Source organism: Cloeon dipterum, chromosome 1 (assembly GCF_949628265.1).
Source record: "Cloeon dipterum chromosome 1, ieCloDipt1.1, whole genome shotgun sequence".
NCBI classification, from domain to species: domain Eukaryota; kingdom Metazoa; phylum Arthropoda; class Insecta; order Ephemeroptera; family Baetidae; genus Cloeon; species Cloeon dipterum.
The window spans coordinates 29,160,175-29,186,369 of NC_088786.1; the positions used below are offsets into that span (position 1 = coordinate 29,160,175).

At 37.7% G+C, this 26,195-nt stretch overlaps 4 protein-coding genes across 6 annotated transcripts; 3 read left to right on the forward strand and 1 right to left on the reverse strand.

Moving 5' to 3' along the window:
* Positions 1-849: 849 nt before the first annotated feature.
* On the forward strand, positions 850-7,504 carry LOC135948367 (barH-like 1 homeobox protein). Its single transcript, XM_065497595.1, has 4 exons — positions 850-1,139; positions 5,671-5,864; positions 6,872-7,008; positions 7,060-7,504. The coding sequence occupies exons 1-4, from the start codon at positions 944-946 to the stop codon at positions 7,310-7,312; spliced, it is 780 nt and encodes a 259-aa protein (XP_065353667.1). The 5' UTR covers positions 850-943; the 3' UTR covers positions 7,313-7,504.
* Positions 7,505-7,687: 183 nt separating this feature from the next.
* CycH (cyclin H) lies at positions 7,688-9,536 on the reverse strand. The gene is made up of 6 exons (XM_065497594.1): positions 9,307-9,536; positions 9,047-9,240; positions 8,783-8,984; positions 8,111-8,342; positions 7,940-8,051; positions 7,688-7,884 (listed from the first exon to the last, which is right to left on the reverse strand). Exons 1-6 carry the CDS (start codon positions 9,421-9,423, stop codon positions 7,746-7,748), a joined length of 996 nt encoding a protein of 331 aa, XP_065353666.1. The 5' UTR covers positions 9,424-9,536; the 3' UTR covers positions 7,688-7,745.
* A 4,748-nt stretch (positions 9,537-14,284) lies between these two features.
* Wwox (WW domain-containing oxidoreductase) lies at positions 14,285-18,505 on the forward strand. 2 transcript variants are annotated; one of them, XM_065480343.1, is made up of 8 exons: positions 14,285-14,313; positions 15,632-15,734; positions 15,798-15,862; positions 15,932-16,168; positions 16,342-16,540; positions 16,597-16,782; positions 16,836-17,100; positions 17,924-18,505. In XM_065480343.1, exons 2-8 carry the CDS (start codon positions 15,637-15,639, stop codon positions 18,143-18,145), a joined length of 1,272 nt encoding a protein of 423 aa, XP_065336415.1. In that variant the 5' UTR covers positions 14,285-14,313; positions 15,632-15,636; the 3' UTR covers positions 18,146-18,505. The 2 variants fall into 2 exon arrangements, with proteins under 2 accessions (XP_065336415.1, XP_065336408.1); XM_065480336.1 differs by lacking the exon at positions 14,285-14,313 and adding an exon at positions 15,300-15,440.
* A 519-nt stretch (positions 18,506-19,024) lies between these two features.
* On the forward strand, positions 19,025-25,844 carry LOC135937214 (uncharacterized). Of its 2 annotated transcripts, none has more exons than XM_065480330.1 (7): positions 19,025-19,475; positions 22,003-22,172; positions 22,553-22,729; positions 22,834-22,926; positions 23,304-23,545; positions 24,146-24,340; positions 25,314-25,844. In XM_065480330.1, the coding sequence occupies exons 1-7, from the start codon at positions 19,335-19,337 to the stop codon at positions 25,754-25,756; spliced, it is 1,461 nt and encodes a 486-aa protein (XP_065336402.1). In that variant the 5' UTR covers positions 19,025-19,334; the 3' UTR covers positions 25,757-25,844. The 2 variants fall into 2 exon arrangements, with proteins under 2 accessions (XP_065336402.1, XP_065336394.1); XM_065480322.1 differs by having other exon boundaries at positions 19,027-19,475; positions 22,547-22,729.
* Positions 25,845-26,195: the final 351 nt, after the last annotated feature.

Sequence of the window (26,195 nt, forward strand, 5' to 3'; positions counted from 1 at the left end):
GCTACACACCGCACCATCTATTTTCGCTTTCATAAAACCAAAAGATACTATAATATATGACTGTGTGTGAATTGATCAGGAGCTTTAAAAATGTGTCTTTATTTATAGAGTCACTTTTTTACAAAATTGTTTTTCATTCAATAGTTCTGTGTAGTAAAATCGGAATATTTGCATGGTTTATTAAGGATATTTTGCAGATTCAATCTTGAAACCTGCTGCAAAAGTTTTGTTTAAATTTTAAATTGTATTTTTATTAACGGGGTGCGCTGAAGAATTTTGCAAACCCTCCAATATTACATTAATTAATTGTTAAGAGATGAAGCAAATTTAGCATATAAACTATTTTCCTTTTGCCGATGGATACATAAGACTTTTTCAATGGGTTTCTGTCGCTTTAAAAGACAAATAAATAATGTTCGTGTCAATGTCTTATCAGAGTTTTTAATCGTTGAAATACGAATCACGACTATATTACAGAAATTTGTATACAATTCTTTATTGAAATAACATTGCAAAATAATTTTAATGGTTTATACGTCAAGACCATCATCAAAATTTTAAATTAATTTCTTATATCTTTTCAATTCATCCCAATTGCAAATTGATGCAATCGCGAACTCTCTTTTATAATTGGTGGCTTTTTAAGATTAAATTTTAGAACATCTTCTCATTTGTTTATCACTAGAGTTTAAATAAAGACGCAATTTTCATGAAATAAATTCAAACATGTTAGTTATTTTTGTTACGGTTCGAGATTTGCTTGAAGATAGGGATCCTCCTCGCGGATGTCACCAGCGAGTCCCATTGGTTAATTTTGGGTGGCGGACCCACAGTAAGGGATGTGCTGCCAGACGCTGCAGCCGCTCAACTCGCAGTGTCTCTTCTCGCTTTCTGCGTCGTGCAACTGATTTAAGTTCTGAATTCGCTGCTTATCGGTTCCGGAATGTCCAGCAGCAGGGATTCGTTCAGCATCGCTCACCTGCTTGCCAGGCCGCAGCCCGTGTGCCCTGCCGACTCGAGCGGGCTGCAGCCTCCACCCTACCTGAGTCAGGGGCAGTACCTGCAGACGACGACTCTCGTGGGAGAAGAGGCACATGGCGTCGATTCTACTTCGCCCAGCATTGGGGCTGATTCTGAAGGTGTGTAATTCAATTGAGTAAATTTTTGCAATTATTTTATACTTTTTCAACTTCAGTGAAATTAATAGATAAATTATACGGGAAAACCAACAAACTGGACGGTGTAAAGATCTTTTACACATTAGTACGCAAGTGTTAATAATTTTGCACAGCTGATTTGTGTGACAATTTTTAATTTTATTGTTCATTAATAGTCCTCGCGTTAAAATCAAAGTCTAATGTAATCAATACTATCAATCATATTTTTCAAATACATTCTGAAAGGTCATATTTATATGAAATGCATGATGGTTTTCATTTAAAATTCTCAAATATATTTTCCTGTTTTAATTTGTCAAGAATATCTTCTGTTCGTTCAAATTCAATTATTGCACCCATTTTATTGTGATGATATATAGTATAATCATGTCATATCATTTTAGAGAATTAATTCTATAGTGATAGTTCAAAACGTAATCGAGCACTTCAGTGCGGGCTATCATTTAACGAATTTATATTTATAGCATTTTTTTGCAATTGAAATGTGTATATCGTAAACAATGCGTCAGCTAGTACACTAAACTGTCCTATACTTTTAACTCCTTGAGTACTGAGAATGATCTGTGTGAAATGTCCTCCCTAGGTTTCGACTAAATCTGTCAATAGTGTATAAAATACATAGTGACAAAACCAGCGAGCGCGAGAAACACTTTTGACACGGCTCACTCATTTAGCACTCTCGAGAGGCATCATTAGGGGTTGGCACACGCCTTCTGTCTCCACGTAATTACCGCGGAATATATCAGAGAATTCAACCTGCTTTTCCTTCATATACGTATGGATTATCACACACTTGCGTATACATTGTAGATGCGCAAATTGATTGACGGGGATCACGTGCGATTCACCGTGACGCGTTCGTCATCGCAAAATACAATCAACAACTCTCAAAAGGAATCTTAATTAGTGCTCGCTAATGACAATGCTAATCGCAATTGCAAGCCACTAATTAAAACGAGCGGCCAACAGCTTTTGTCCTCGCTTCACTATGCGACAAGTTGCTCTCAGTGCTGATATTTCTTTTGATCTGTTGCCATAAATTCCAATTCAAGGACTTCAAATATATAAACAGATCTTTAGTTAAATGCGAAGTGCTAATCATGCTATATAGCGTTTCTCATTAGCTATTTTAAAGGTTTATTATTTTATTTGAATTTGTAGAATTGGTTTGAGTCTCCAGATTACTCATAATTAAAATAAAGAAATTTTGATCAAATTAATTAAAACCTATTGGTGGATGTTTTAGACTTCAAATTATTAATCAAACCATCTGTTTTTAAAATATGTTTTCTAGCAGTGTTAAAGTTAAACTGCGAAACTACATTCAATCTTACAAACTCCATTTCATGTTGATTTGCTATAACGCTATAACTGAAAACTCTCGATAATTAAGGAATAAATCTCAGGTTGGCATTTTGCAGTTTAAACAACTGAAACTCGTAGCATTGAATGAATTGGCTGAAATGCAAAAATATTTTATTTGTATAGCGGGAAAAGAAGAAAGGTCTTTGAATTTTACCGATCTTAATTTACAATGATTTTATGTATGGGATATAGTCAAAATTAAATTTTAAAAAGTGCAATATTCAATAAGATCGTCATCAAAAATTATGTTCATTTAAGCATGTTAGAGAGAATAATGATAGTGAGAACACGAACCACGAAAATAGGCCGATTTTGCAAATGATTAAATTTTGTTTACAAATATGATTTTGCTATTTTCATTAGACAAAGGAACACACAATAGAAATCTTGTTTAGTCAAAAACCAAACCACGTGAAGACGATAGAAATTATGTAACGTATAAAAGAGAAAAATATTCGGTGAAAACTGATAAGTCATCAAAGAGTCAACCCCAACAGGCTAAAATTATATACTAAAGTTATTCCTGCTGTTCCCAGGTGCTTTTATCTCGCTCAGGACCACTAGGAAAGAAAACTCCTGGTTTAGCTGCATGCAGTTCCATTTAGTTCAGCTCAGGACGGGTCATAAATCGCAGGCTAATTAATCTAATTAGGTGTGCTATTATTGGAGAGTTAAGGGGCGAGCTAACACGGATAATTACAAAATTTTAAACGCGAGACGAGTGACGGACGAACACAAGCATTTAAGCTGGGGGTATCATCGTTAGCTGGGTAAACGCGAGCGTGCCAAGAAGTTTGAAGGGACGCGATGAGAGCTATGAATCACGGGCTAATTGCTCATCCCGCCGAGCCAGCATCGCAGCCAGCGAGAGAGTGACAAACGGCGTGAAATGATCGCTCTGCCTGCGCCCGCTAATTCTTATAAATAATGTCCTGCGCACCGAAAAAATCGCTCAAAGAGATTCTTTGCACGGCCGCTGTTACTGCTGCCCCCAGAGTAAATCAACATTCCATTTATTTTCGAATTGAACACGCCGCAGAGCAAAGCAATCTCTCCGTTGTTATCTCCAATTAGTCTGCGTGGAATTTGAAACTTTTTCAGCGCGCCGCGCGCTCATTCTCGCCGCTGAATGTGAATAGAGTTAATTGGACTGCCGCTTTTTTACTAATGACTGTCCTCTATAGCCACTCGCAGCTCTAATTATATCGGATTGGATTTACTTCATGCAACACGACAAGAATGTACTTGCAGCAGTCTGTAATGAATAGTAATTCAAGGGCTAGCAACTTTGTTTATCATTATAATTATGCTTCTTTTATGATATCTTAATTTGAACTTGTCGGAACACTTGTTTAATTGTTGCAATTAAGTTGCAAGGAATGGATTCATTTCATTTTAATTGCTTGAAACGTACAACATTGTGTAAATTCAAATTCCAATGCCTATGAGCTGAAAAAGAGTTCATGACGTGAAAAAGGATAAATAGCTCATTTATTTTACTTTATTAAATAGCATGTATTCTATCAAGCATAATTATAAACACTTGCTACGAAAAAATACTACATGACAGACCCGCAAAAAATCCTCCGCTTTTTTAGTTTTCCTGAATAATTTTCTCTTACACTAGGTTATTTCTTCTGAATTAAACTGAAACTAATTGAATAAATCCCTGATGATATTTAATTAAATGAAAACAGCAAAAAGAGTAAAAATTAGTAACTCGAAACGCTGCCCAAGAAATTAAGAGTTTCACAGAAAAAAACTGGGCAGTACATTTATTTTGGTCTCGAGTAAACATTCGTTTTGCAAGGATGATAACTCGCCACCCGAAATCTGGTGAGCGCATCTTTAGTGGAGCGCGAGCGTCCTAAAACCCTCTGTTTCTAATAAATTTTAGCGCTCTTTAAGAAGTCTTTTAATCATCAAGAATCCAATTAGGAGCTCGTATGGTTTTCTCTTTGAGTTTAATTTGGTGCTTATAGCAATGAAGCAAGACAGACACTTCGCTGAGATTTATGATGTCCCCTGTGTAGTTTATTCTTGTTGTTTTATTAAAGCAGGCACAGAGCCAACCAGACTTGACATCTGCAAGCTGACTGAGCAGCAACAAACATGCGTGCCTCTGCCTCCCGATAGACGTAGGCAAAAAATGGGCAAGAGCAGGGGACGCGCTTATTCAAAAGTCCTGCTTTTCTTGATGAATTGCCTTCTAGAATATCGCTTTCTCCGCGCAAAATGCAGCTCCTTTTTCAAAGCTCTCGTGTGTGAAAACGATCCTCTCAAAGACGTTTCGCGAGTGACAAATTACAAGTGGAAATTAAATTTACATCGGTAACTTAAATAAGAATTCTAAATCTATTATTGTACTGTACCAAACAAAATAAATCCTGGAAAATTAAAACAAAAATTCATGGCGCAAAGGAAATTTCTCGCTTGACGTTTTAAGTGTAAAGAGCAAGTCACACTTTTTGCGCAACCGAAGCGTAAAGCCGACTTTGTCTCGCTTCATAAATTTCAAATTATGTCCCTCGTGTGGCGAAAAATCGGGCTCGAGGTGGCGCGTCGTGTTCTTTGAAGATCGAGAGCGTAAATAAGCAGTTTTTGCGTGGCGGCGCGCAATCTGGTGTGTTTTGGAGGCCGCAGTTTTTCATCCCGGTGTTAGAATAGTCGCGGACCATTACCGTTTATTAGAGGGCCGCACTAACATGTCGTCTACACGTCGTATAAAAGTCACAACATACGACGCGGACGCCGCTAATTGATGCGAACCCACCAACGCTGAATTTGGCCCACGCACACTTCAATTAAAGTGCCAGCTCGAATAATTACTTTGCAGTTTGCCGGACACACTAATTTTTTGCTCGTGCCTATAGATCGACGTCTTCACTCCGCATGTGTCAATCTTAAGTATTTGGAATACGCACCCCCTTTCCGACTCGACATTTTTCAAACTTATTTTAATGCATTATTTTCACTCTTTTGTTCTTTCCACAATCATCTCTGGATGTTGAGTGTATTTTTGCTTTTGTATTATATTATCAATTATCCTAATTATTTAACTATCAATTAAAACTGTATTGAATTTTTAAAGTCTGATATTGAAGAATACTTTTTAATATTTTCGCAGAAAGTTGCACCGCCGAAGATGACAGGATGTCGTCACCAACAAGCAAGGAGTCTGATGAGCGAAAGAAGAGACCGCGAACTGCCTTCACAGCCACTCAAATAAAAGCTCTGGAGGCGGAATTTGAGCGCAACAAGTACTTGTCCGTTTCCAAAAGACTCCATTTATCCCGGACCCTGCACCTCACAGAAACACAGGTTTGTGACTGAGACTAAAATGATTAAGCAATTAATGTGTTATCACCCAATAGCTAATTAAATGAATCATCTCATGATGAGCATGAAAATACAAATTAATCGAAAAGTTTGTATTACCATACTGCCTGCAATCAAACGTTATTGTCGACTCATGATTTCGGAATGAGGATCATAATTTTAAAGGGATCTCGCCTTTTGCTTTTTTGCTACAAGCAAAACTGCTGTAACGAACAAGCAGCGCTATATGAGTGGGCCGACACGTCCTCTAAATATGTGGTGTGTCGGGACAAATAGAAAAATAAGCAGGGCAAACGTGCCGGAGTCTAGGTGGCGCCGAATTTGACGCCTGCGACTGGGAAGATTAAATTCTCTCGCGGCTCATTAAGTGGCGCTTCCTTCCGCTGCACTAATGAAGGAAAAACGGCGGCTAAGGGTGCTGGCACCTCGGGCAAGCTGCTAATGAATTGCATCTCTCACACTAAATACGATTTATTCATTCCGCCTGCCACGAAATTGCCTGCTCTTCTAGGAACGCTTTTAAACTTTTAACACTTAAACGCGAGCGCATTTATGTGGGAAAATAAGTAAGATCTTTTCTAATATAATAATAAAAAATAATTTTTCCATGCTGTGGAATAATTTTAATTAAGTCTGACTTAGGAGGAGACCTGTAATTCCGGATTTCCCAAACTCCAAACTTTTTGTTAGTTGTATAATTATGCTTAAAAACTGCTTTGTTGAAGAGCTAAAAATAAAAAAATAAATAACTGATGCAGTATAGTTTTCAATTGAAACTGCGTTAGTCCACTCATTCAAACAAGCAAGACTCAACTTTACATTTTTACTGCTTCTCTGTCAGATTTTTTGAAACGAAAACAGTATTAAATCCACTAAAATTTCTATGATTTTTAGCGTTTCCACATCTAATCAATTAATAATGAAATGAAATATTGTGGTTTTTCGCCTTCTAATGAAATTTTTAAAATTGGCATGTGTTCATTTTTCAGATTAAAATATGGTTTCAAAACAGACGCACTAAATGGAAAAGAAAGTACACAAACGATTTGGAACTGGTGGCGCAGCAGTACTACAGTGCGCTGGGGGTTGCAGCCCCTCGTCCTTTGTTCCTCGGAGACAGACTTTGGTAATTCAAGCTGCTTTTTAAAATATACTTTGCTGACCATTGCTCCACTAGGTTTTTCAATTACCCACCAGTGCCGAGCGGACCCTTTCTGCACTCGGGACAAGTGGTGCCTCCGAGTCAGGGTCTGCCATTGGGCTACATGCACCCACCGCCTCATGGACCTCCCTCGCCAGCACCTGGCCTGCTGCAAGAACATTACATGATGGGCCAGCCTCCTGGGCCCCAGGTTCCACCATTTCTGCAGAGGTTTGAGCCAGACTTCAACCAGCACCAAGCGGCAGGGACAAGTCGAGATCAAAGCTGAATTCTGTCCATGCTTTTGTATGTATTTATGTGTGAATGGTTGGTTCAAATCATTTGAACGTTTTTTGTGCTTTATAAACTGCTCTCATTTATCAATCTTAATTTGAATTGATTGTGAGGAATCGCCATTTTTTAAATTTCGCTTTTTGTTTGTATTTCCAAATTCAAAAATAAAATATTAGTTAAAAATTGACTTTTGAATTTTCTTTCCAGCTGATCCCATAAACGTAAATTTGATTTATTTTGTAACTTCGAATTTATTAAAATGATCATGCCATTTCCGCACTTTTCAAGCAGAGCTTATATATTTTAGCAAGCAAACATACAATTCAGAAAATTTTAGGGCTAAAATGAGTGATAGCTAAAAAACAGAAAATCTGTATGAACCAAGTGTTTATTAGAAAATAACTCAGATTTCAGTCTCATTGAATAATTTAAGGACTGGTCATGGATTTGTTGATTTCAAATATTCCTTCACCTAATTTTAAGTCACCACTCATAATCAAAGATGGGAAATCTGATCCATATTTCTCATCTTCGTCGTGTAAAGCTTCAAACTGTCTCTTTTTGTATCTGTAAAAAGTGACGAATGAAACAAACTTTAAGGTTTTAAAGAAGCTAAACTTGCATTTCACTGTCAGGGTTGTTTTCCTGGTTCCTGCACTTTTCAAGCCTCTTCTCCAGCACTCTGATGACCTCTTTTGGAGATGATTCCATGGATTTGATCATCGAGCGGACCTCTGAGAAGGAAATCGGGGTTTTTAATTGGTGGAACATGTTTCAAAATCAAAATCCTTACTTCGAACCGCTTCAACAAGGGATGCCAGCGCTTCAGACGAAGAATCGCCAAGTAAGGTTTTTGTAACGTAGTTATCAAGATTCTCTCCAATTTTGCTAACAGAATGGAGAACAGCGGCCAAAGCCAACTGAGATGGAGCAACTAATAATGGTGCTGAGGTGAGAAATGCTTTGTCCAGGAAATCCTCAATGCCGGGGCGCAATCTTTCAGGGTCAACCATTGTACCTCTTGTCTGAAATGTATTTCCAAGAATGAAATTTAGCCAAATCGTCGGTTAATTTCCTGAACAGCTGAATTAAATTAATAGCTCCACTGTGTCGTGACCGAATTTTGCACCCTGTGCAAAAAGCACCAGTGGCAAGTTTTCAGTGATCTGAGATTGAAATTGTTTGATGCTGGCTTAGTTCGGCAAGAAATTACCATGCAATATTTTTCTAGCTGTGTTTGGCATACATGTTAAGTTTTTCCTCGTAGCGGTAAATTGTGCGTTTCTCAACAACCAAACGCGGATTTCCTTGTTGCAAGCAAAGGGCAACAATCAATTAAAAAAATAAAAATTTTGGTGTTTATTGAGTGATGCGCAATTTTACCGCTACCAGGATGACTCAGTGTATTGGTCATTCGAGGATAAACAAAAAGACAATGATTTGAAATATTAACAATATTTTGCACCTTAATGTCAATCAAAAGCCCTTCGATGGGCCTGAAGGGATTGTGAATAGTGAGGTTGTAGTTGAGGACCTGCATGAGGAGCAGCTCATTGTTGAGAATTATGTCCATGGCCTTTGTTTGGTTTCCTTTGACATTTCGCACAAACTGGTCGATGGAAACATTGAATTCGTCCACTTTGGTAGCAAGATACACACACGTCACTCTGGAAGATTAGAGTTTAACATTTAAATTTTATACTCGAATAACTCATTTAATGATTCCTACAAAATTTCTTTCGGGTGATAGTCCATGACTGAGTGGATTAAGTAGAATCTTTTGAAATAGTGGAAAGCTGTTCCAGCTACTGATCTTGGCATGGGAGGCTCAAATCGCCGGCAAAAATCACGCAGCTGCAATTCGTAAAATTTAAGGAGCGCCTTCTCCTCGTTGGCGTCCAGTATCTCATTGCGTTCTTCTTCCTGACAATGAGAGACATTAATTAATTAATTTTTGTATGCCAAATGAATCAAAGTTACAAAACTTACTGTCATTTTTGGACCGTGGCTCGCAACAAACTTTGCATTCGCCTCACTACGAGCCTTCAAAAGCTCGGATTCGTCGGCGAAGAGCCAGTATTTCTTTTGAGTACTCGTGGAAAACATTTTGATGCACAAATAAATTAAATAGTATCTACTACCAACTTTGGAAGCTGCGATCTACTCTGATTCTGATCAACATGCGTTTGTTGATATTTCGCTTCTCGCTTCGCTGTTTTGTTGTGGACTGACTAACATGTGTGTGGTGCTTGCACTCAACAGCGGGCCAGCCAATGTTCCATCTATCGACCAAAATTGAAACTTGTTCCACTCGCAGGTTGAGTTTGTGGCAAGGCGCCGCCAATCTTATCGCTGATCCATTTAATTTCCTCTCTTTTGTTACTATTACATATTCTTACGTCTTCGGTCAAGATTCTTGTTAAGAAATCAATTTTATAAAACCAATTTTTTAGATGCGTGGATTTATTATGTTTTTTAAAAAAATATTTAACACTATTAGTGAAAATGGCCGTCGTCCTGGATTGATGATCGCACAAACTTAATCATAATTATTTATTTGCAAGACCTGCACGCTATTTTTCTATATTGTTGTGACTCAATCAAAACAGATATTGATAAATATATCTCGTGAATTTTTTAAACGTGCTAGCATTGCTCCAAAATGAAGTCCCGGCCGCTCGCTTTTGAGAGAATTTACTTGAGCCTCGCCGCATAATGACAGATTTTAATGCCGCGTTCGCACTGTACTAATCTTATACGCTTGCTGTTCGTCTCTGGTTTACACCCGTTCAGTTTTAGAGCAAAAATATGAAGCCAACCCCACTATAGTATTTCGCGCGCGAATTCTTTGCTTGTGACGTAATAATGACGCCTCCGGAGTCGTTAAAATATTTTCGCAGCTTCATCAGGCAGCAATGATATTTAAAATAATATGGAAACATCAATGATGTGATGACAATTATTGTATTTTTTTTTAAATATTTTAATGAGATTCATAATGAATTATGAAGCAATATTTTATTATTTTCTAATATCACCAGCAGATATAAATGCTGAGAGTTCAATCGAAGCATTAAAATTTAAGAAAATTTAACCATATTTCTTCCATTAGTATAATAAGAAAAACTGTGATGCTTAATATGTATGATTCGTAACTTTTATAATGCTTTGAAATGCGTTTGCAAAATATTGTTTAATAGTTACGATTAATAAAAATTCACCCGCACCGATGAGCGGTTGCATGAAGTGGAGAAAACGCTGACTTGAGTGGAGATTATTAAGTCGGCGAAGCTCTTTGGACCGGAGGTAATTACGACAAAACTCTTGCCCTTCATGAAATTATTTGTTTTGAGTTATGTTATGCTGCACACACATTCCAACTCACTCTGCTCTCGTCTCAAAAAGAGCAGCGTTGGGTCGGGCATTCACCAGCCATTAAATTTGCCACGCACACACGCGGTTCCCAAGCATGGGGACGCTGAAGAAATATAATTATATCCAATTCGTCACCATAATGCAACGGCGGGTAGTTGGTCGGCATTTTTGTTTCTCGATCGACTGAGGAGCTTGAAATACGATGTATTTTACTAAGAGTGTACCGTATTGAGCGAATTATTAAAATGAAAGAAATTAAAAAGAAAATAGCGCATTCATACACGATTTCTGAATGTTTTACACTCAATGAACGTCCTAACTTAATTAAACAACTAAATATGTTGCATTTTGTTTTATTTTGCAATCAAAAATAAATATTATGTATGGCAACAAAGTATATTTAAAATGCTTTAAATAAATTTTACTTTTTCAATGATATTTTAAAGGGGAAATCTGAAAATAGGGTTTTACGTTTTAGGTTATAATCGTATTCTCTATTAACAAAACGACTGGCCAGTAGGGAATTTTAATTTCTCGAGCAATTTTCCGCTGTTTTTAATATGAATCATGAAAATCTTAGGTCAAACCTAAAAGCAATTCATTATTTTTGGACGAAAATCCGGAAATGATTTGATTGCATTATTTTAATTTCATTGCATAAATTATTATGTTGACTGTAGGATTACAAATACGATTTGGCTATATAAATTTATTTGAATTTGTAACAATGAACTTGATATATTTTAGAATTGGTTTTTTTATTGATTGTCCTGTTAGATCACAAGATTTACAAAATTGATTTATTATAAATAAAATAAAATTAACCATTAAAGACAACACACAACAACATTTTATGTATTTTTTATATCAGCAAAATTTGGTGCTAAATTATTTCCACCCGCAATTTCAAATAAGCCAGGAGTACTCTTCCCTCCGTTTAAAGTGATGACATCAAAAGCTCAACTAGTATGGGATTTTTTACCGGATAATGCTAGCTGTATCATGATCCGCGGCTAAAATCCCAAGCAGTGGGCTTCATTTTACTCGACTGCTGTGAAGGCGCAGATATTTTTTACCCGCTGCAAATATTTTGATGCCGAGGTGCGCGTCGCATCCTTAGAAATAGAAATCGCGCCTTACTTTCTTCCAAATCAAGCATAAGTCAACAATCTCTACTTAGAAGAATGCACGCATTGTGATAGCATTAAACTCTAATTTACAAATTAAGCAGCTTATAATTAAAAATGGTATTCAAAAATACAAGTATGAGGACAGGAATTTTAAACGATACAACAATTCAGGGGAGATACTTGTCGTATGAAACTGAGTTGCTTTATCTAAAATCTGAATCATGTTATTAAATGATTTTAAATTTTAACAACAATTATCATCACAGTATCCTAATTTAGCTTTTCAAAATCAAAACACTCGCTAGCAGAAGTTTGCATGTCTCATAGTAGCATGGACATTAATTAAAAAATAGGAGAATAACGCAGATGAATCTTAATTGTTGGGTAATCATTAGACGATGACGGCAAAGTAGTTACAGTTCAAAATCAAACGGATACTTTACCATTATCATCTAACAAGCATCCAACCAACCACCAAATCACCGCTGCTTGACGAAACTCTCGCAAAATTTATGAAATCAAATCTCCCCCAAGGCATATAGTTGAATGAGCAAGCGACGGAGAAGAAATAATTTCATAAATCGGGCGAATACTACGTTGCTGGATAAGAAAAACTCACGATAAAAGAATTTGATGCCATAGATCTAAATGTCGAGAGCAATCATTGATTCTAAAAAACAACTGATTATTCTCTGCATTGAAACCTAAAGCACCAAAGGAAAGTACAGCGGGGCGCGGACACTTGTTTCTCGCACGACCGGCAGACAAACAATGAGCGTCAGTGTGGACGGAGAAATGAAAATGGGCTCTACCAGCCCCGCACTCTGGAGTCTAATATGACACCCTTTCCTTTGGTGTGTGTCTCAAATACGCTCTATTCATGCGTGCCCTGCAACTCCTTTTAAATCTGCTGCGGCTGCATAAATTTTCGATCTCCAAACTGCCACTTTTCACACTTCTTTTAGAAGCTGGTTAAAACTCAAATATTTGAAGTAATATAGAAAGTACAAAACATAAAATTATTTGAACCTTTTCGTGCTCTCCTTTGTTTTTCTCTCGATAAATTTTCTTAAAAATAAAATAAATAAATAAAAATCTTCCCCCTAGCAGAGGAAAACAAAAATTAAGATATGAGTAGTTTTTTTAACTCTGCAGCTCAGCACATCACGTGGGCCATCACACCGGGCCCCAATAACACCGCCAGCGCGGGGCCTGAGTGGCCGCAGAGAGGAGCTTACTTAGGCCCAATGTGGCCATTTTTTTCGCCTTCCTACACCGATGTATTGATGAAACGCCAGACATTTGTCCCTTAAAGCCGCTGGAAAGGTGTGAAAACGAGCAGCCGGTGCGCCTCCCAGCCCGTTGAGCTATTTGAGCATTTCGAGTCACTAAATTAACCACCTTTTTGCCATCTCTGCCATTGGGCAGCCGGGGCAGCCAGTATTATAAAGATCCCTGAAATGCTCAAATTTCACCCATTGCCTTGAAACTGACACTCTGAAGAATGCGCGCTTTAACAATGCGAGCCAACGGGCTGGTTTAGAAGAATAAATTAATTGCAAAGAAAATATTTTCGCACCTTTCCCTACTGCACAGCTCGCTGTTTTTGCCATGCAAATCTCTTCAAATAGATTATCTTCGAAACAAAATTCATAACTTTTTGTAAAAACTTTGCAGAGAGAATTCGATTCTCAATCATCATGGTTGTTGAAAACGGCTGACTGCAATCATCTCTGATTGCGAGCACAAAATTAAAAATGGAAAGGAGTGACACAAAATATAGTCAACTTCGCAAAAAATGCAAATTATTGTAGGAGTTTAATACTATTTTATGAATTTTAATTTTTCATTTTGTAGTGATTGTTATTTAAAATGATAAAATTAATAAAAAAAAAAACTATAAGAAACATCGACAACACGTACAAAAAATGTTTTATTGAGTTAAAAAATAGATCAACTATATAGCTCATACAAATGGCTCTCCTTATTGTGTGGATGTTACTAATAATGAGTGGCTAAGTCTGAATGATTCAAAAGAAAATTAGCACGCTTGTGTAGAGAAGGCCCAAGCAGGATATCAGGAATTAGGAAATATTTGTAATTTTTCTATTATCTGAGCAATAATTTTTTTATCAAATTAAACATAAAAATCAAAGTAAGGAAAATTAAGTGTAGATGTCGAGTGCACTACAAGATGTTCTAATGTAATTTACTCAGGCGCACGCAGCTCATTGAGCCTGTCGCTCGAGCCAATTTATGGTTTTTCCATCGCGGTGCGTGTTTTTCGATGGGAAAGTAAACGGAGCCGAGGCGCGCACAAAGACTAGCATTATTTGTCCCACTGCGCGCGCTCTCAATCCAGATGCCTCGCTGCATTTCGCTCTTAATGCACCATGCATGAGAACTTAAAGTGTTTCGCTCCAGTCTGGGATATATATGCCGCATAACAGAATTTGAGCCTGCTCTTGGATGGAGTGACAAATTTATGTGGGTAAGTCAAATCATTTCAACCCAGACGCATCCGTCGAATCTGGTTTGTGCATCGTCAGCAGTTGGACATTGCCATAATTATTAGGCGCAAGAAATTTAATGTTAAAATAGTGCAACCATTGTTGGCGTAAAAAAGTTGATTTTATCCAGGCTTACGGAATTTAGTGGAATTAGAACCCCAATTAATTGAAAAAATTGGTACTTTTTTTAAATTATTCAAAAGCTGCAACGATTTAATTTCCTTCAGATTGCTTAGAATTTAACAGCCGTAAACTATTTATCTCGGGAACTCAAAAACCTATTAAGAGACCACAATCACATCTTTTTGTGATCAATTTTACTCAAATATTTTGTTCATGTCGATTTCTTAGAATCTGCGTGCAGCAGAATAACGTTCAGCGGCAAACGTTCCAGTGTGCACTTGCAATAATATTACTAATATTTCACGAATGAGCATTTCCCCCTTTTTATGCTATCCATGAGTGAACGCGTGAGGCCTGTCTGATGAGCAATCTTGTATGGAAATTTAAAGGGTTTAAATGTTTATATTAGCTACTTTAATTTTATTTTACATTAAATTGATATCGTTCGATTTAACTTTTTAAGCTAAAACATAGCTTTTTTAATGGAAATTTGTCCCAAGACTTTTGAAACCAACAAAGGTCATCCGCATGCAGCAGCAGCTCAGCACGTCAGAGAGCCGCTAATAATTGTTAAAATGTTCTTGCATTTTTTTCATATTGCTCCCTAATGCATAGCACTTTGCAAATATTTATTCCCAAACGTTTTTGGGTTATGCTACACTCTTAGCTTTTAACGACAGTTCGGATAAAAATAGAGAAGCCTATAGATTGCTATTGTTTTTATTCGTCCTTTGGCGCAGGGCTGCGAATGCTGAGACTGCAAGATCAGAATTGAGTCCATTATATTTGGTCATTGAGGAGCACAAAGGTATTTTTAGTTTGATGAGCGGTCCAAAGATGGCATATTTTGCCGGTGCGGAGCTTTCAGTCTGTCACTCTTCTTGACTTGCTGCCTGTGCCTGCTCATGCTCACAACACTCACAACATCTGATTAGTGTTATTGTTTTTACGTACATACATTTCGAGTAACGACAAAAACTCGCAGGTAAATTGAAAATTACAAAAAAGAAATAAAATGTAAAGACTAATCTTGTGCGGTCGTAACTTCAAAAATATTACATTGATACTTTGGAACTACCAAATACGGTTTATGGTTACAGTTTAACTTCTTCATTTTTGATCTTGTGATGCACATGATAAATTTCATCAATACTCATCTTCTCGTATTGATTTTAGGAACAATGTCAGCTGCTGTGTTGCCAGACTCTGATAGCGAAGATGAACTTCCACCAGGTTGGGAGGAAAGAGCAACACCTGATGGCAGGGTGTATTTTGTTAAGTAAGAACGCATTTTCTTAAAGAAATGTTAATTTCCTAATACATAATTTTATATTTTCCTTAGTCACAATACTAAGGGCTGCCAGTGGACGCACCCAAGAACAGGAAAAAAGAAGGTTGTCGCTGGAGGTATGTATAACCTTGTTTGACTTGTTTTAAAGGAATAAAACCTGCTACAATATTTTTGAACTCCTATAGAAATCCCTTTTGGCTGGAAGAAGCAAGTGAATGAGGATGGCAAAATCATTTATGTGGATGACATCAATAACCGGTCAACCTATGCTGACCCAAGACTTGCTTTTGCTCTTGAAGAGAAAGAGAGTCCCGATGACTTCCGGCAAAAGTTTGACGGTTCCAGTAACGCTATGCAAGTTTTGCATGGACGGGACCTCACTGGAAAAGTCGCTATTGTGACTGGTGCTAATTGTGGCATTGGTAAGCGAGCTATAAATAAATTTTAGATTTTCAGTGGTGATCAAATTAAAACGGGCTTTTATCCCTAACTTATTTAATCGATTTCTTGTACAGTTTCTGCTCTTTTATATTTAAAAAAATAGTTAGACAAATTAATTATTCTTTATTACTCATGGAACAATTTACACCCTCAGGATTTGAAACTGCTCGGTCACTTGCCCTTCACGGCTGCACAACAATTTTCGCCTGTAGAAGTGCAGACAAAGCTCAAGAAGCAATTGGAAAAATCAAGGCAGAAGGCAAAACCTCTGGTCCTATGGAGTTCATGGAACTGGATTTGGCCTCTTTGAAAAGCGTGAAGAACTTCGCGACCTTGTTCCAGATAAATTACAAGTATTCACGTCTGATTAGAAGTTAGCATGAAAATTAAATAATCCAATTTTAATCAGGTCCCTGGACATGCTAATTTTGAACGCAGCTGTCATGGGGCTGCCGTTCTCGCTGACTCCCGATGGATTTGAAACGCATTTCCAAGTCAACCACCTGTCCCACTTTTACCTAACCTTGCTGCTCAAGCCAATTTTGCAAACCACGCCCTACTGCAGGGTGGTTTTCGTTTCGTCAGAATCGCACAGGTAACTTGCCTCTTTTCTAAAACAATTTATTTCATAGCTGGATCATTCCACAGATTCTCATTCCTTGACATAAACAACATCAATGAAGAAAGACTGTCCCCGCTGACGGCCTCCAGGTTCCAAGGCTCAATGCAGGCCTACAACGACTCCAAACTTTGTAACCTGATCATCAGCGTTGAGTTAGCTCGCAGATGGAGTTCTCTTGGAATCGCTGTAAACGCCCTTCACCCTGGAAACATGGTCAGCTCCGCCCTTTCAAGGAACTGGTGGCTCTACCGGTTTCTTTTCATGCTAGTCAGACCCTTCAGCAAATCACTTGTGAGTTCGATTTTTTATGATAATACAGGCAAAGGATGTCATCAATTGCTTTAACATTTGGAAAAATTAAGAGATTTTTTTGACACTGGAAAATTCCCACAATTACCATTTAAGGAGCATCAAAGCACAACAGATAGTCTAATAATATTGAAATAACTGCAGACTTGCTAATTTTTCAATCTGCAAAAATGCTTGTTTGCTCAGAAAAAGCCCACAAAGATTGGATTGTTTCTGCATTGTCCAAAGCTATTTTGAATTTGACATTCAAAAAGGTCATATTGTACGCCAGACAATATAAAGAGCATGAAAAATTCTATTAAATATAAATAAATATTTTTTATTATCAATGGTATTAGCACTATATTTTTTAAATTAAAATATTGGTCATCAAACATAAAATATTTATGATCTTTATTCAATGATCTTGCATGTGTTTTAAAAAAGGGTTTTAGCGATGCAATGTTTTTTTTCTGGAAAATGCGGGATTTTGTGAACCCTCATTGCGTTTTTTCAACTTTAAGTTACATTATTTTGGTTAAAAATGATATTCAGTTGAAATGAAATGCAGTTCCCTAGAGTATTTAACAAGCTGGTTATTTTTCTGAATTTCTTCTACAGGAAAGCTGAATTTCATTTCAATTGAAACTTTTTGACGACTATTGGTAGAGGTGTATCTGCTTTCATTCCAAAATGTCCTTAAAATCCTAATTAGTATTTATAGTTTATTTACTTAAAGGGCATAATTATTTTATAAGTAATCATTTTCAATTTTTACACCACTGGTTTAAAAATGAACTTTAATATATTGGAATACTGGTTTTAGCAACAAGCAGCGAGTACATCGCTTTACGTAGCCGCCCATTCGGACACAGCCGGAGTTGGAGGGCTGTACTTCAACAATTGCTGCCGATGCCCTTCCAGCGCCGCCTGCGATGACGTTGAGTTGGCTCTTACCCTTTGGGATCTTAGCATTGCCATGATTGAGAAAGTGATGGGCCAAGGATCGACCGCAGAGTTTACTCAAGATAAGGAAACTGAGTCATAGATTCACCCAATCTCATTGCTCTGACTGGGAGAGTGATATTTTTGCGCAATGCCCCATTATTGCAGTTGAATTGATTATATGATAGATTTGTGTTATCAAGAGCCTAGCCATCCAAGAGTCTTAAAACCAACTGCAGGGGCCGTTCCATGATTTATTAGTATTTATAAGTAACTTTAGGTTTTATAGCAAAATCTTTTTCATATATTGTATTTAAAATTGATAAATAAGGTCGTAATGCAGAATGCTTTGTGGACCTAAAGTCTGATTTTTTTGTTCCCTTTTGTTGATTTTTAAATATGACATCCTGTTTGATATTTCGCTAGCATTGAAAAATAAATTACCTACAAGCTAGTAAATGAATGTAATCGGTTTTTAAATGGTTAATCCTACTTTGGTTGAAATCCTGCGTTTTTAAAGCTTTGAATCTTCCAAACTACTGGAAATTCTAATTTAACGCAATATTAAAAGAGAAAATTACTGGCCAATCTATAGTGCTAATATGCCTGTGCAATATTCATTAAAAAATTAGGGTGGTTGATCTCAAGGTTAAAAAAGAAAACTTTCCTAGTACAATTTTGAGCAGGAAAAAGATTGCAAAGTTTTGCGTGGATTCATTAATTACCGGCAAAAATCAGCCACGTTTATAACCTAAAATTTTATTGGTCCCATTGACTGTGTGACCAGATAGCTCCATTCTTTTTTGATCAAACTTCCTTGTATGAATTCGCTTCACGGTACACATATGGCAAATCGCAACCACTGCATAAAAGAGGTATTCGTCACAGCTCCGGCGCCGATTAGATAAGGCACCAAATGTTATGGAAAGAGTGAATTCCTGCAGCCGATAAGACAGCAGCGGCAGGGTTTCCTATCGCAGTAGCTTTTGAATGCACGGCCAGCACGCTGCTGCATTTTATATATTCTGTGAGCGAAATACAAAACAGGCATCCAAACAGCACACACACTTTCTAATCTGCCCCTCCACCTGGATTGACTGCTGTTACGTCAGAACGAGGTAGGAGCACAGCTTTCAAGAGTCGCACGCTCGGTGCGTGTCTGGAGAAAAGGTTCATTAGACCCTGAGAGCAGCGAGTGAGTGCTTCGAGGAGACGATGCCGTGACTCGAGAGGCGTGCGTGCGCGTGCTGTGAGTGAGTGAGACGACACAAAACTCGACCGAGGCACCGCACATGGCAGCCGTGGACGCAGCCGAGCTCGTCCCGTTGTCCGTGCTGGACGTCGGCGGGACGCTTTCCAACGGCGCCGCTTTTGGGGAGAAATCGCCGCGCGAAACCACTGCCGCCGCCGCTGACCCCACCAGGACGCTGCTGGTATGATCTTTGCTCCGATAAACATACTCATTTCACGCATTTCACGTGCTGTTTTTTCATTGCGTGCATGTGCAATTGGCGGTGCACTCGCGCGCTACTTTATTGCCGCCGCCTCTGCACGCGAAATTGTTGCTGGAGCGAGTTTTCTGTTTGCCTGTCATATATATGTGCGGCTCAATCCCGATTGTGACTCATGGGTCTTTAATTATTTAACAAATCATTTGTGGCACCAAGGTAGAAGTTGGTGGAGTAATTTTCTTAGGACGGTAATCATTTATTGATTTAAGGGCTATACGATTAATTTTTCAACAAATGCTTGTTCCAATTTCGTTATTTTTATCTTGACGACTCAAATTAATAAATTAATTCTTCAGTGTGAAGCTCATTTTTCCCAAAACAAATATTTAAAATTAGATTAAAAAAAATGTCGTGGCCTGACTAAAATTCGCATTGTTAGTTGCGGCAGAAATATTTAATGTTCATGTCACCCGAGGCACGCAAAAATCATTGTTCGAAGAACTCTCCAGCTTTTTTATTTGTGAGGATGAGGATCACAAAGAATGTGGTCAGGAGAAACTCGACGGAGACTCGCTTTTAGGGTGAATTTTAAGCACGTGAATAGTTAAATGAATATAACAGGTTTTCCAAATGTGTTGTTACAAAACTAGCTTGCTAACTCAACACAAATAATTGTACAGCTCTTCAGTATTGTAATAAGAAACAACAATTAGATATTGATAAACGTCATAAGCATTTGGAGAACCAGCAACGCCTCACGATGAAAGGCACCTAAAACTTAAGTTCAGGAACACAAGGTCACATGTAATCGTTAGGGCCTTGAGTATTTTTAATATACAATGCTTGATGTGAGGTTCCACTACTCACTACACACTACGCAGGGTTTTTAAAATAGATCAAAATCTTTTCCTCTATCCCACATCTTTCGTTGCTGCATACCATGGCTTAATTTTGTTTACATTTCGAAATATCGAAAATGCGTCATTAATTTTAAGTTTCCATTCTTTACTCTTTAGATGATGGTTCAGAAATTTATTTTTAATGGTTAGAGCTCAAACCTAATTTTCCTGTTGCTGTAACGTTTAAATTTTGAAATCTATCGCTCATATTGCTAATATTAATTTCAATTTCAATAAATCCAATTTTATTCGGTTTATTTCTCCAAAACAAGTCATACAATAATGAATACAATTTTAAAATAAAGTAAATCACATTTAGGATATAAATTAGCCATTTGTAATGTTATAGAATAGCTCGCTGAAACTCATAATTAAAAATAGTAGCAAATCACTGCATAAAAAACTAGGTACCGCAAAAAGGTTGACTTAAATTGTTTGATTACTATATCCATTTTGGAAAACGAGTTTTTGCTGGTTTAAGTCATGTGCGTGTGTCATTTCCATTTTTTTCCTTTTCAAGCGCTCGATGGTGCGTATGCGTATCAAGACCCAAAATTTTCGCAACGAGTGGGTTTGGCGTGTGGCGTCATTTTTGTGTCACGTATTTGATAAACATATTTGGAACATCTATACAAAACCTGGCGACGCTTTGTCGACCAAAGCAGTTGACTTCGCCCATATAAAAGCTTACGCAACACGAGTATTGTCTTTTTTATAATTGCATATCGCGTAACAAATAATAAACTTGCGAACAAAGTACCCACAAGAAAAGGCAGCTAATTGTGCACACCTTTTTGCACGTGACATTGGAAGAAACAAGCAAACTAGCCGCTCTTTCTCAGGCCATGGGAGCACATTTATTCAAGCAACTTTCATTAGGCTTCAACTTCTCGCAGCCCAGATTAAATTAGTTTAACACAAAGCTGCTATAGCCTCCAGCAACAACAGGTTGAAAAAGCTCGAGTTTTGTTATGCAAACCTGTTTGAAATAAGCACTTTTGTAACAGAAAATGTGTCCATCTCGCGCGTCCATACATGTACATAATCAAATTATTGTTGAGAATTTACTCTTTTTAAAATATATTCGGTACTCTGATTTGTTTTTTAACTGTAAAACAAATTACCGGCGCATTTTCTTTAATGAAACCTTTTTGGTTGCACCTTTTGAAATGCATTCATCATTTTTTAATGTAAGTGTAGAGTGCGAGTTGTGCATATCCGCGTTAATTAAGTATTTATGTCAATTTTAGACCGCAAAGAAAATTATGGTTTCTTAGTACAATTTTTTTAATACCAAAAAATTAGCTCCTCAAAAAGTATTTAATATTAATCAGGTATAGCATCACACTAAAATAAGTTTTAATTTTTTCCTCAATCCAAAAGCTGATGTTTTAATCGCAATCACATATTTTTCAGAGATTAGAGTTAAATGGGCAAAAAATGCCACTCGCCTCCTAAATTAGACCACGCCTGCCGCCATCATAAAATGAGATAATTTCCTGTGTTGAATAAATTCAAATGAAATTTTTGGAAGAGCCCTTATCATAACACACCTGTAGTTTGCATAGCATTATGGCTGTCGGCAGCGTGACATATTTATTGATGTGCAGATACCGGGTGGATCCTCGACTCCGATTGTGGCCCCAAAACGCGTGCAGCCATCGAGGCCATTCAATGGCAGGAATTTGTACAGGGATCCGACCAGGAGACACCACTCACCTCGAAGGCAAATCTCGCAGGTCTCAAGGAGCCTCTCCGTTGAGGAGACGAACAAATCTTGGTGAGATTTACAGGAATGAAATACTAGCACCAAATTCTCGTCTACTTTTTGAACCAGAAAAGTAACATATTCGGATAGCATGTTTTCAACAAATTATATAGATAATTTTGAGCGAATTTTAGAATATCGTTGCAAATAATGGTTTTTGTGCCACAAAATTTTACAAGACGCTAAAAATTATGAAATATATATTTATATATATCTTTACGGTTTATCACTTTCGACCTTTTAATTGTAAAATTAAGCTAAAAGTTCTTTTATTTGCTAAACTGCACTCTTGTTACGATTAGTGTTCAAATGTTCATATATAACAGTTTAATATTAAAATGACTTAATTTTTTCAATTAATTGAATTCGCTTTTTTGGTTTTTCAGTTGTAGTTTTTCAAGATGTTTCATCGAGCTGTTGTGGTTTCTAATGGGACTGCGACACTTCATCGCGGAGGTGCCATTGTTAGTGCTGTTAGTCATCTCGCCGAACGCCCTGGGACCTCTTTTTTACATTGGTCTTGTGTTCACCTTTCTGCCGGGCCTCGTGGCAACAATCTCCAACATAAGGTGCGCGCATTGTTGGCTCAAATTGGCTCTGCATAATGACCAGCAGAGACGCGGATCGGTGAAGTTAATATGAGAGTGCGGTTTAATTTCGTTCTCGTCCACAGAAGCGGCAGGAAGTCCAAGAAGGGAAAGACCAAATGGAGTTTTCTTGTGATGCAGAGCTTCTTCCTTCTGTTCCGCTTGGAATCTTTTTTAAGGTGAGCAACAAGTACAACATGAAAGGCTCATTTAACTAATTATGACGGGACCATTAAACCTCAGCTCATATCTCTTTTTGTAAGCAATCCGACTGGAAAATTATTTGCATGGATATTTCTTTAACATTAAATTTTTGCTTTCGGCAATATGAAATCATGAATTTTCACAATAATAACTTGAGTTTTTCTTGCTATGTCGTGCCTTTTAGTTTTTGAAATAATGATCTTTGTTTCCAATATTGCAAAATTATTAGTTAGAATTTTACTGTATCATAACAAATAAAATATATCTTCATCAATTTACACCAAAATCAATTTTGAGTGTGATATTGAACCGAATAAATATTTTTGCTGAGAACGAAACTCTTTCTTCGCAGACTGTTTGAGTTGGTGTGCCGAGGTTTGCGCACCAAAGGTCATCGTCCGTGGCCTGCAAAGGTGGCAATGGCGCAGGCGGTTTCAGGATCAGTGCTGCAGTTGATCCTGAACGCTGCAGATCTTGGTTGGTGCGCCAGATCAGGCCAAGTTCTGCCCTCCACGCTGCCGCCCAATGTGGTCCAGTTTCTCGGCATGCAGAGGCAGTATCCGGCATCTGAAGTGCATCCGCTAAAACACTGTGGTAAACATGCTTTTTCGCAATCAACTGGTATTTTAGCAGGAAAATATAAAATAATGGGGCTTTCCGGCAATTGTGGTAGTTTAAGGAAAACCTATAAACAAACAAAACAATAAAGTGGGGAATTTTAATCAAAATTATAATCACTCATAAGAATACATTCAGTTGAAATGATTTAAAATAAATAAATGATAATAAATATCTAAATAAAAAATATTAGTTTCTCTATTATGTCCCCAGAAATTTGCATTTTGATTTAAGATCAGTCAGAAAATTGTTTAAAATTTAATAAATAAAGGTTTGCATATTTAACTTCATCTTTTCATCGCAAATTTCTTACTAAATTTTAATGTTAAATTTTATTTTCCTTTTAAAATCCTTTATCAACCAGGAACTGATACCCTAAACTCCCTTACGACTGATATTGGAATTTTAGGTTCAGTTTTAACATAATGAAGTTAATCACAGTTTATACCCATTGCGCTTGATGAATTTGGAAGTTGGTTTGATTTAACTTATCAGTTTTAAAATAAAAAATTAGTTATAAAAAAATTCATGCGTAGCCTCTATCAAATAAATCTGATCAATTATTATGATTTCCAGCTCCAATTTTGAGCGGTTTTCAAATGGGAGTGCTGGTGGTGTCAGCGATACACGTCGGCTGGGCGATAGCCGTGACCTCGATGCCGCCCCCGTTCCCCTCAGGAAAAAGGGCTTCTGTCATCACAGCCTCGATTTGGTCGCTTTTGCGGTCAACCAGTCTTGTCACGGGCACCATCGGAAACTTCCTCATCGCAGGTGAGCAAACATTTTATCATCGACAGCATATCTCCTTTCTTCCCTTTGTGCCTTTATTCGGCGCATGGCAACACACAAAAATGATAATGAATAAAATGTCATTGCAATGTCGTCGCAGGCGGTTTATTTTGGGAGTTGAACGACACGCATTTTGGCTCAATAAACCTGTCATGTTTTGTTTTGCTAATGGTTGAGGAAGAGTCGCTTCTCGGCTGATTTAATACTGACCGGTTATTTGAGATATTTGGGGTCGTATTCGTGACAGAAAAGCGGACGCACCCAAGTTGCGGTTTCCTGCAAATGCGATTTTAATGTGGCTCCAGTGGACACTCCCTTTGCATGCTAATGAATTGGATCACGTGTCGTTCACATCAAATCGGATAATGCTGTGAATCATTTGATGAGGATGTAATTTAACTGTTCCAGTCTTTTATCTTAAATTTCCAAAATTCCACTACAGTAAAAATTTTGATGCCTCTTATGTGCTTACCGCTTAATGCCAAGTTTTTACGTGTTAATTAAAAAAGAAGTGTACCTCTAATCCTAGAGATGTTTTGACTGATTGGTTAATTTTGAAATTAATGTTGTTGGATATAACAGCTTAAAGGCTTCCTTTGTGCTTATCACGTATTGAATTTCTTTGGTACATACATGTGTCTAACGGGATGTTTTTTTAACTCAGAAATGCTTTTTATCATTACTGTTAGTTCAATTGTTTCAAAAAACATTGAGTCATATTTTAAAGATTTTTTTCTGGAAACAGAAAAATATTAAATTTACTCAAATTTCAATTGAAAAATATAACATACATATCACGAAACAGCATTTTTTTTAAGACACTCAACAATCACGAATAAATTGTGATTGTTTTAAACTTGTTGTTTCTTCCGAAACAAAAACATGAATTTTGTAATAGTTTTTTTACTGATGAAACATTTTAATGTCCACTGATGTAATTGCATAAATGTTTAAGGCGCGAGAGCAACCCTGGTGTTCCTGGCGGTGGGTGCTGGATGCCCACCGTGGGTGGTGCCGGTGGTGATGGGCGCCTGGCTGGCCATAAGACTGACCGTGCAACTTGGCATGCACGCGTGGGGCTCGGCGCCGATGCCCAGCGTGGCCGAGGCGCTGGCCTCGACGGTGGCGGTGCCTGGCGCCGCGACTCCGCGCCAACTGGGCCGGCGGTGCCTGCTGCTGGGCGTGCAGAACGTCCTCGTGCTCACATCTGTGGTGCTCAAAGAGAGACACAAGTCCGACGTGCTCTTCGCCACCTACAGAGTGGCGGTGCTGCAGGTGGTCGCGTTCGTCGCGGGAATCGTGTTCCTGCTCGTGCGGATGCGCTGGGTGGACCCAACCAAGCCGCTCGCTGAGGGCAAGTGCTTCCACCACAGAACTGATTTGAACGACGATGCGTGACCGCCAATTTATTTTCGTTCAAAGTTGTTAACAAGTTCAAATTGTTGTTGTGCAGCTGTATTAAATTATTAAAATTTTATGCGCCCAACGCTGTTTTTTTCAGTTATCATAAACTATCAACAAAACTGGAATTAAGATTTGCAAAATTGTTTTGTTCAATTCAATTTGTCTATATTCATTTCCATATCCACACACGCGCGGCTATAGCATTAGAGACAAACTATTTTTTCTTACAATTAGAACAGTGCGGAGCGGTTAAATTGCTTTCGATCCTTTCAATCAGAGAAATAACAGTGCATAATTATGTTTTTTATAGATACAAACGTAATCTTTTTTTTTTTTTTTTTTTTTTTTTTTTTTTTGCTCATTTTATCCCTGTCCGAGGACCGGAGGACCGGGAAGGGCGCGCACGTAATCTTTTAACGTCATGAAAATTGTA

Coding starts and splice junctions, on each gene's coding strand:
- LOC135948367 (XM_065497595.1), top strand. CDS start 944: ATGTCCAGCAGCAGGGATTCGTTCAGCATCGCTCACCTGCTTGCCAGG. Junction 1,140..5,670: donor CATTGGGGCTGATTCTGAAG/GTGTGTAATTCA, acceptor ATATTTTCGCAG/AAAGTTGCACCGCCGAAGAT. Junction 7,009..7,059: donor TTCCTCGGAGACAGACTTTG/GTAATTCAAGCT, acceptor TTGCTCCACTAG/GTTTTTCAATTACCCACCAG.
- CycH (XM_065497594.1), bottom strand. CDS start 9,423: ATGTTTTCCACGAGTACTCAAAAGAAATACTGGCTCTTCGCCGACGAA. Junction 9,241..9,306: donor GCCACGGTCCAAAAATGACA/GTAAGTTTTGTA, acceptor TCTCATTGTCAG/GAAGAAGAACGCAATGAGAT. Junction 8,052..8,110: donor CCTTGTTGAAGCGGTTCGAA/GTAAGGATTTTG, acceptor TTTCCTTCTCAG/AGGTCCGCTCGATGATCAAA.
- Wwox (XM_065480343.1), top strand. CDS start 15,637: ATGTCAGCTGCTGTGTTGCCAGACTCTGATAGCGAAGATGAACTTCCA. Junction 16,169..16,341: donor TGGTGCTAATTGTGGCATTG/GTAAGCGAGCTA, acceptor TTACACCCTCAG/GATTTGAAACTGCTCGGTCA. Junction 17,101..17,923: donor GACCCTTCAGCAAATCACTT/GTGAGTTCGATT, acceptor TACTGGTTTTAG/CAACAAGCAGCGAGTACATC.
- LOC135937214 (XM_065480322.1), top strand. CDS start 19,335: ATGGCAGCCGTGGACGCAGCCGAGCTCGTCCCGTTGTCCGTGCTGGAC. Junction 22,927..23,303: donor CGCTTGGAATCTTTTTTAAG/GTGAGCAACAAG, acceptor CTTTCTTCGCAG/ACTGTTTGAGTTGGTGTGCC. Junction 23,546..24,145: donor GCATCCGCTAAAACACTGTG/GTAAACATGCTT, acceptor TATGATTTCCAG/CTCCAATTTTGAGCGGTTTT.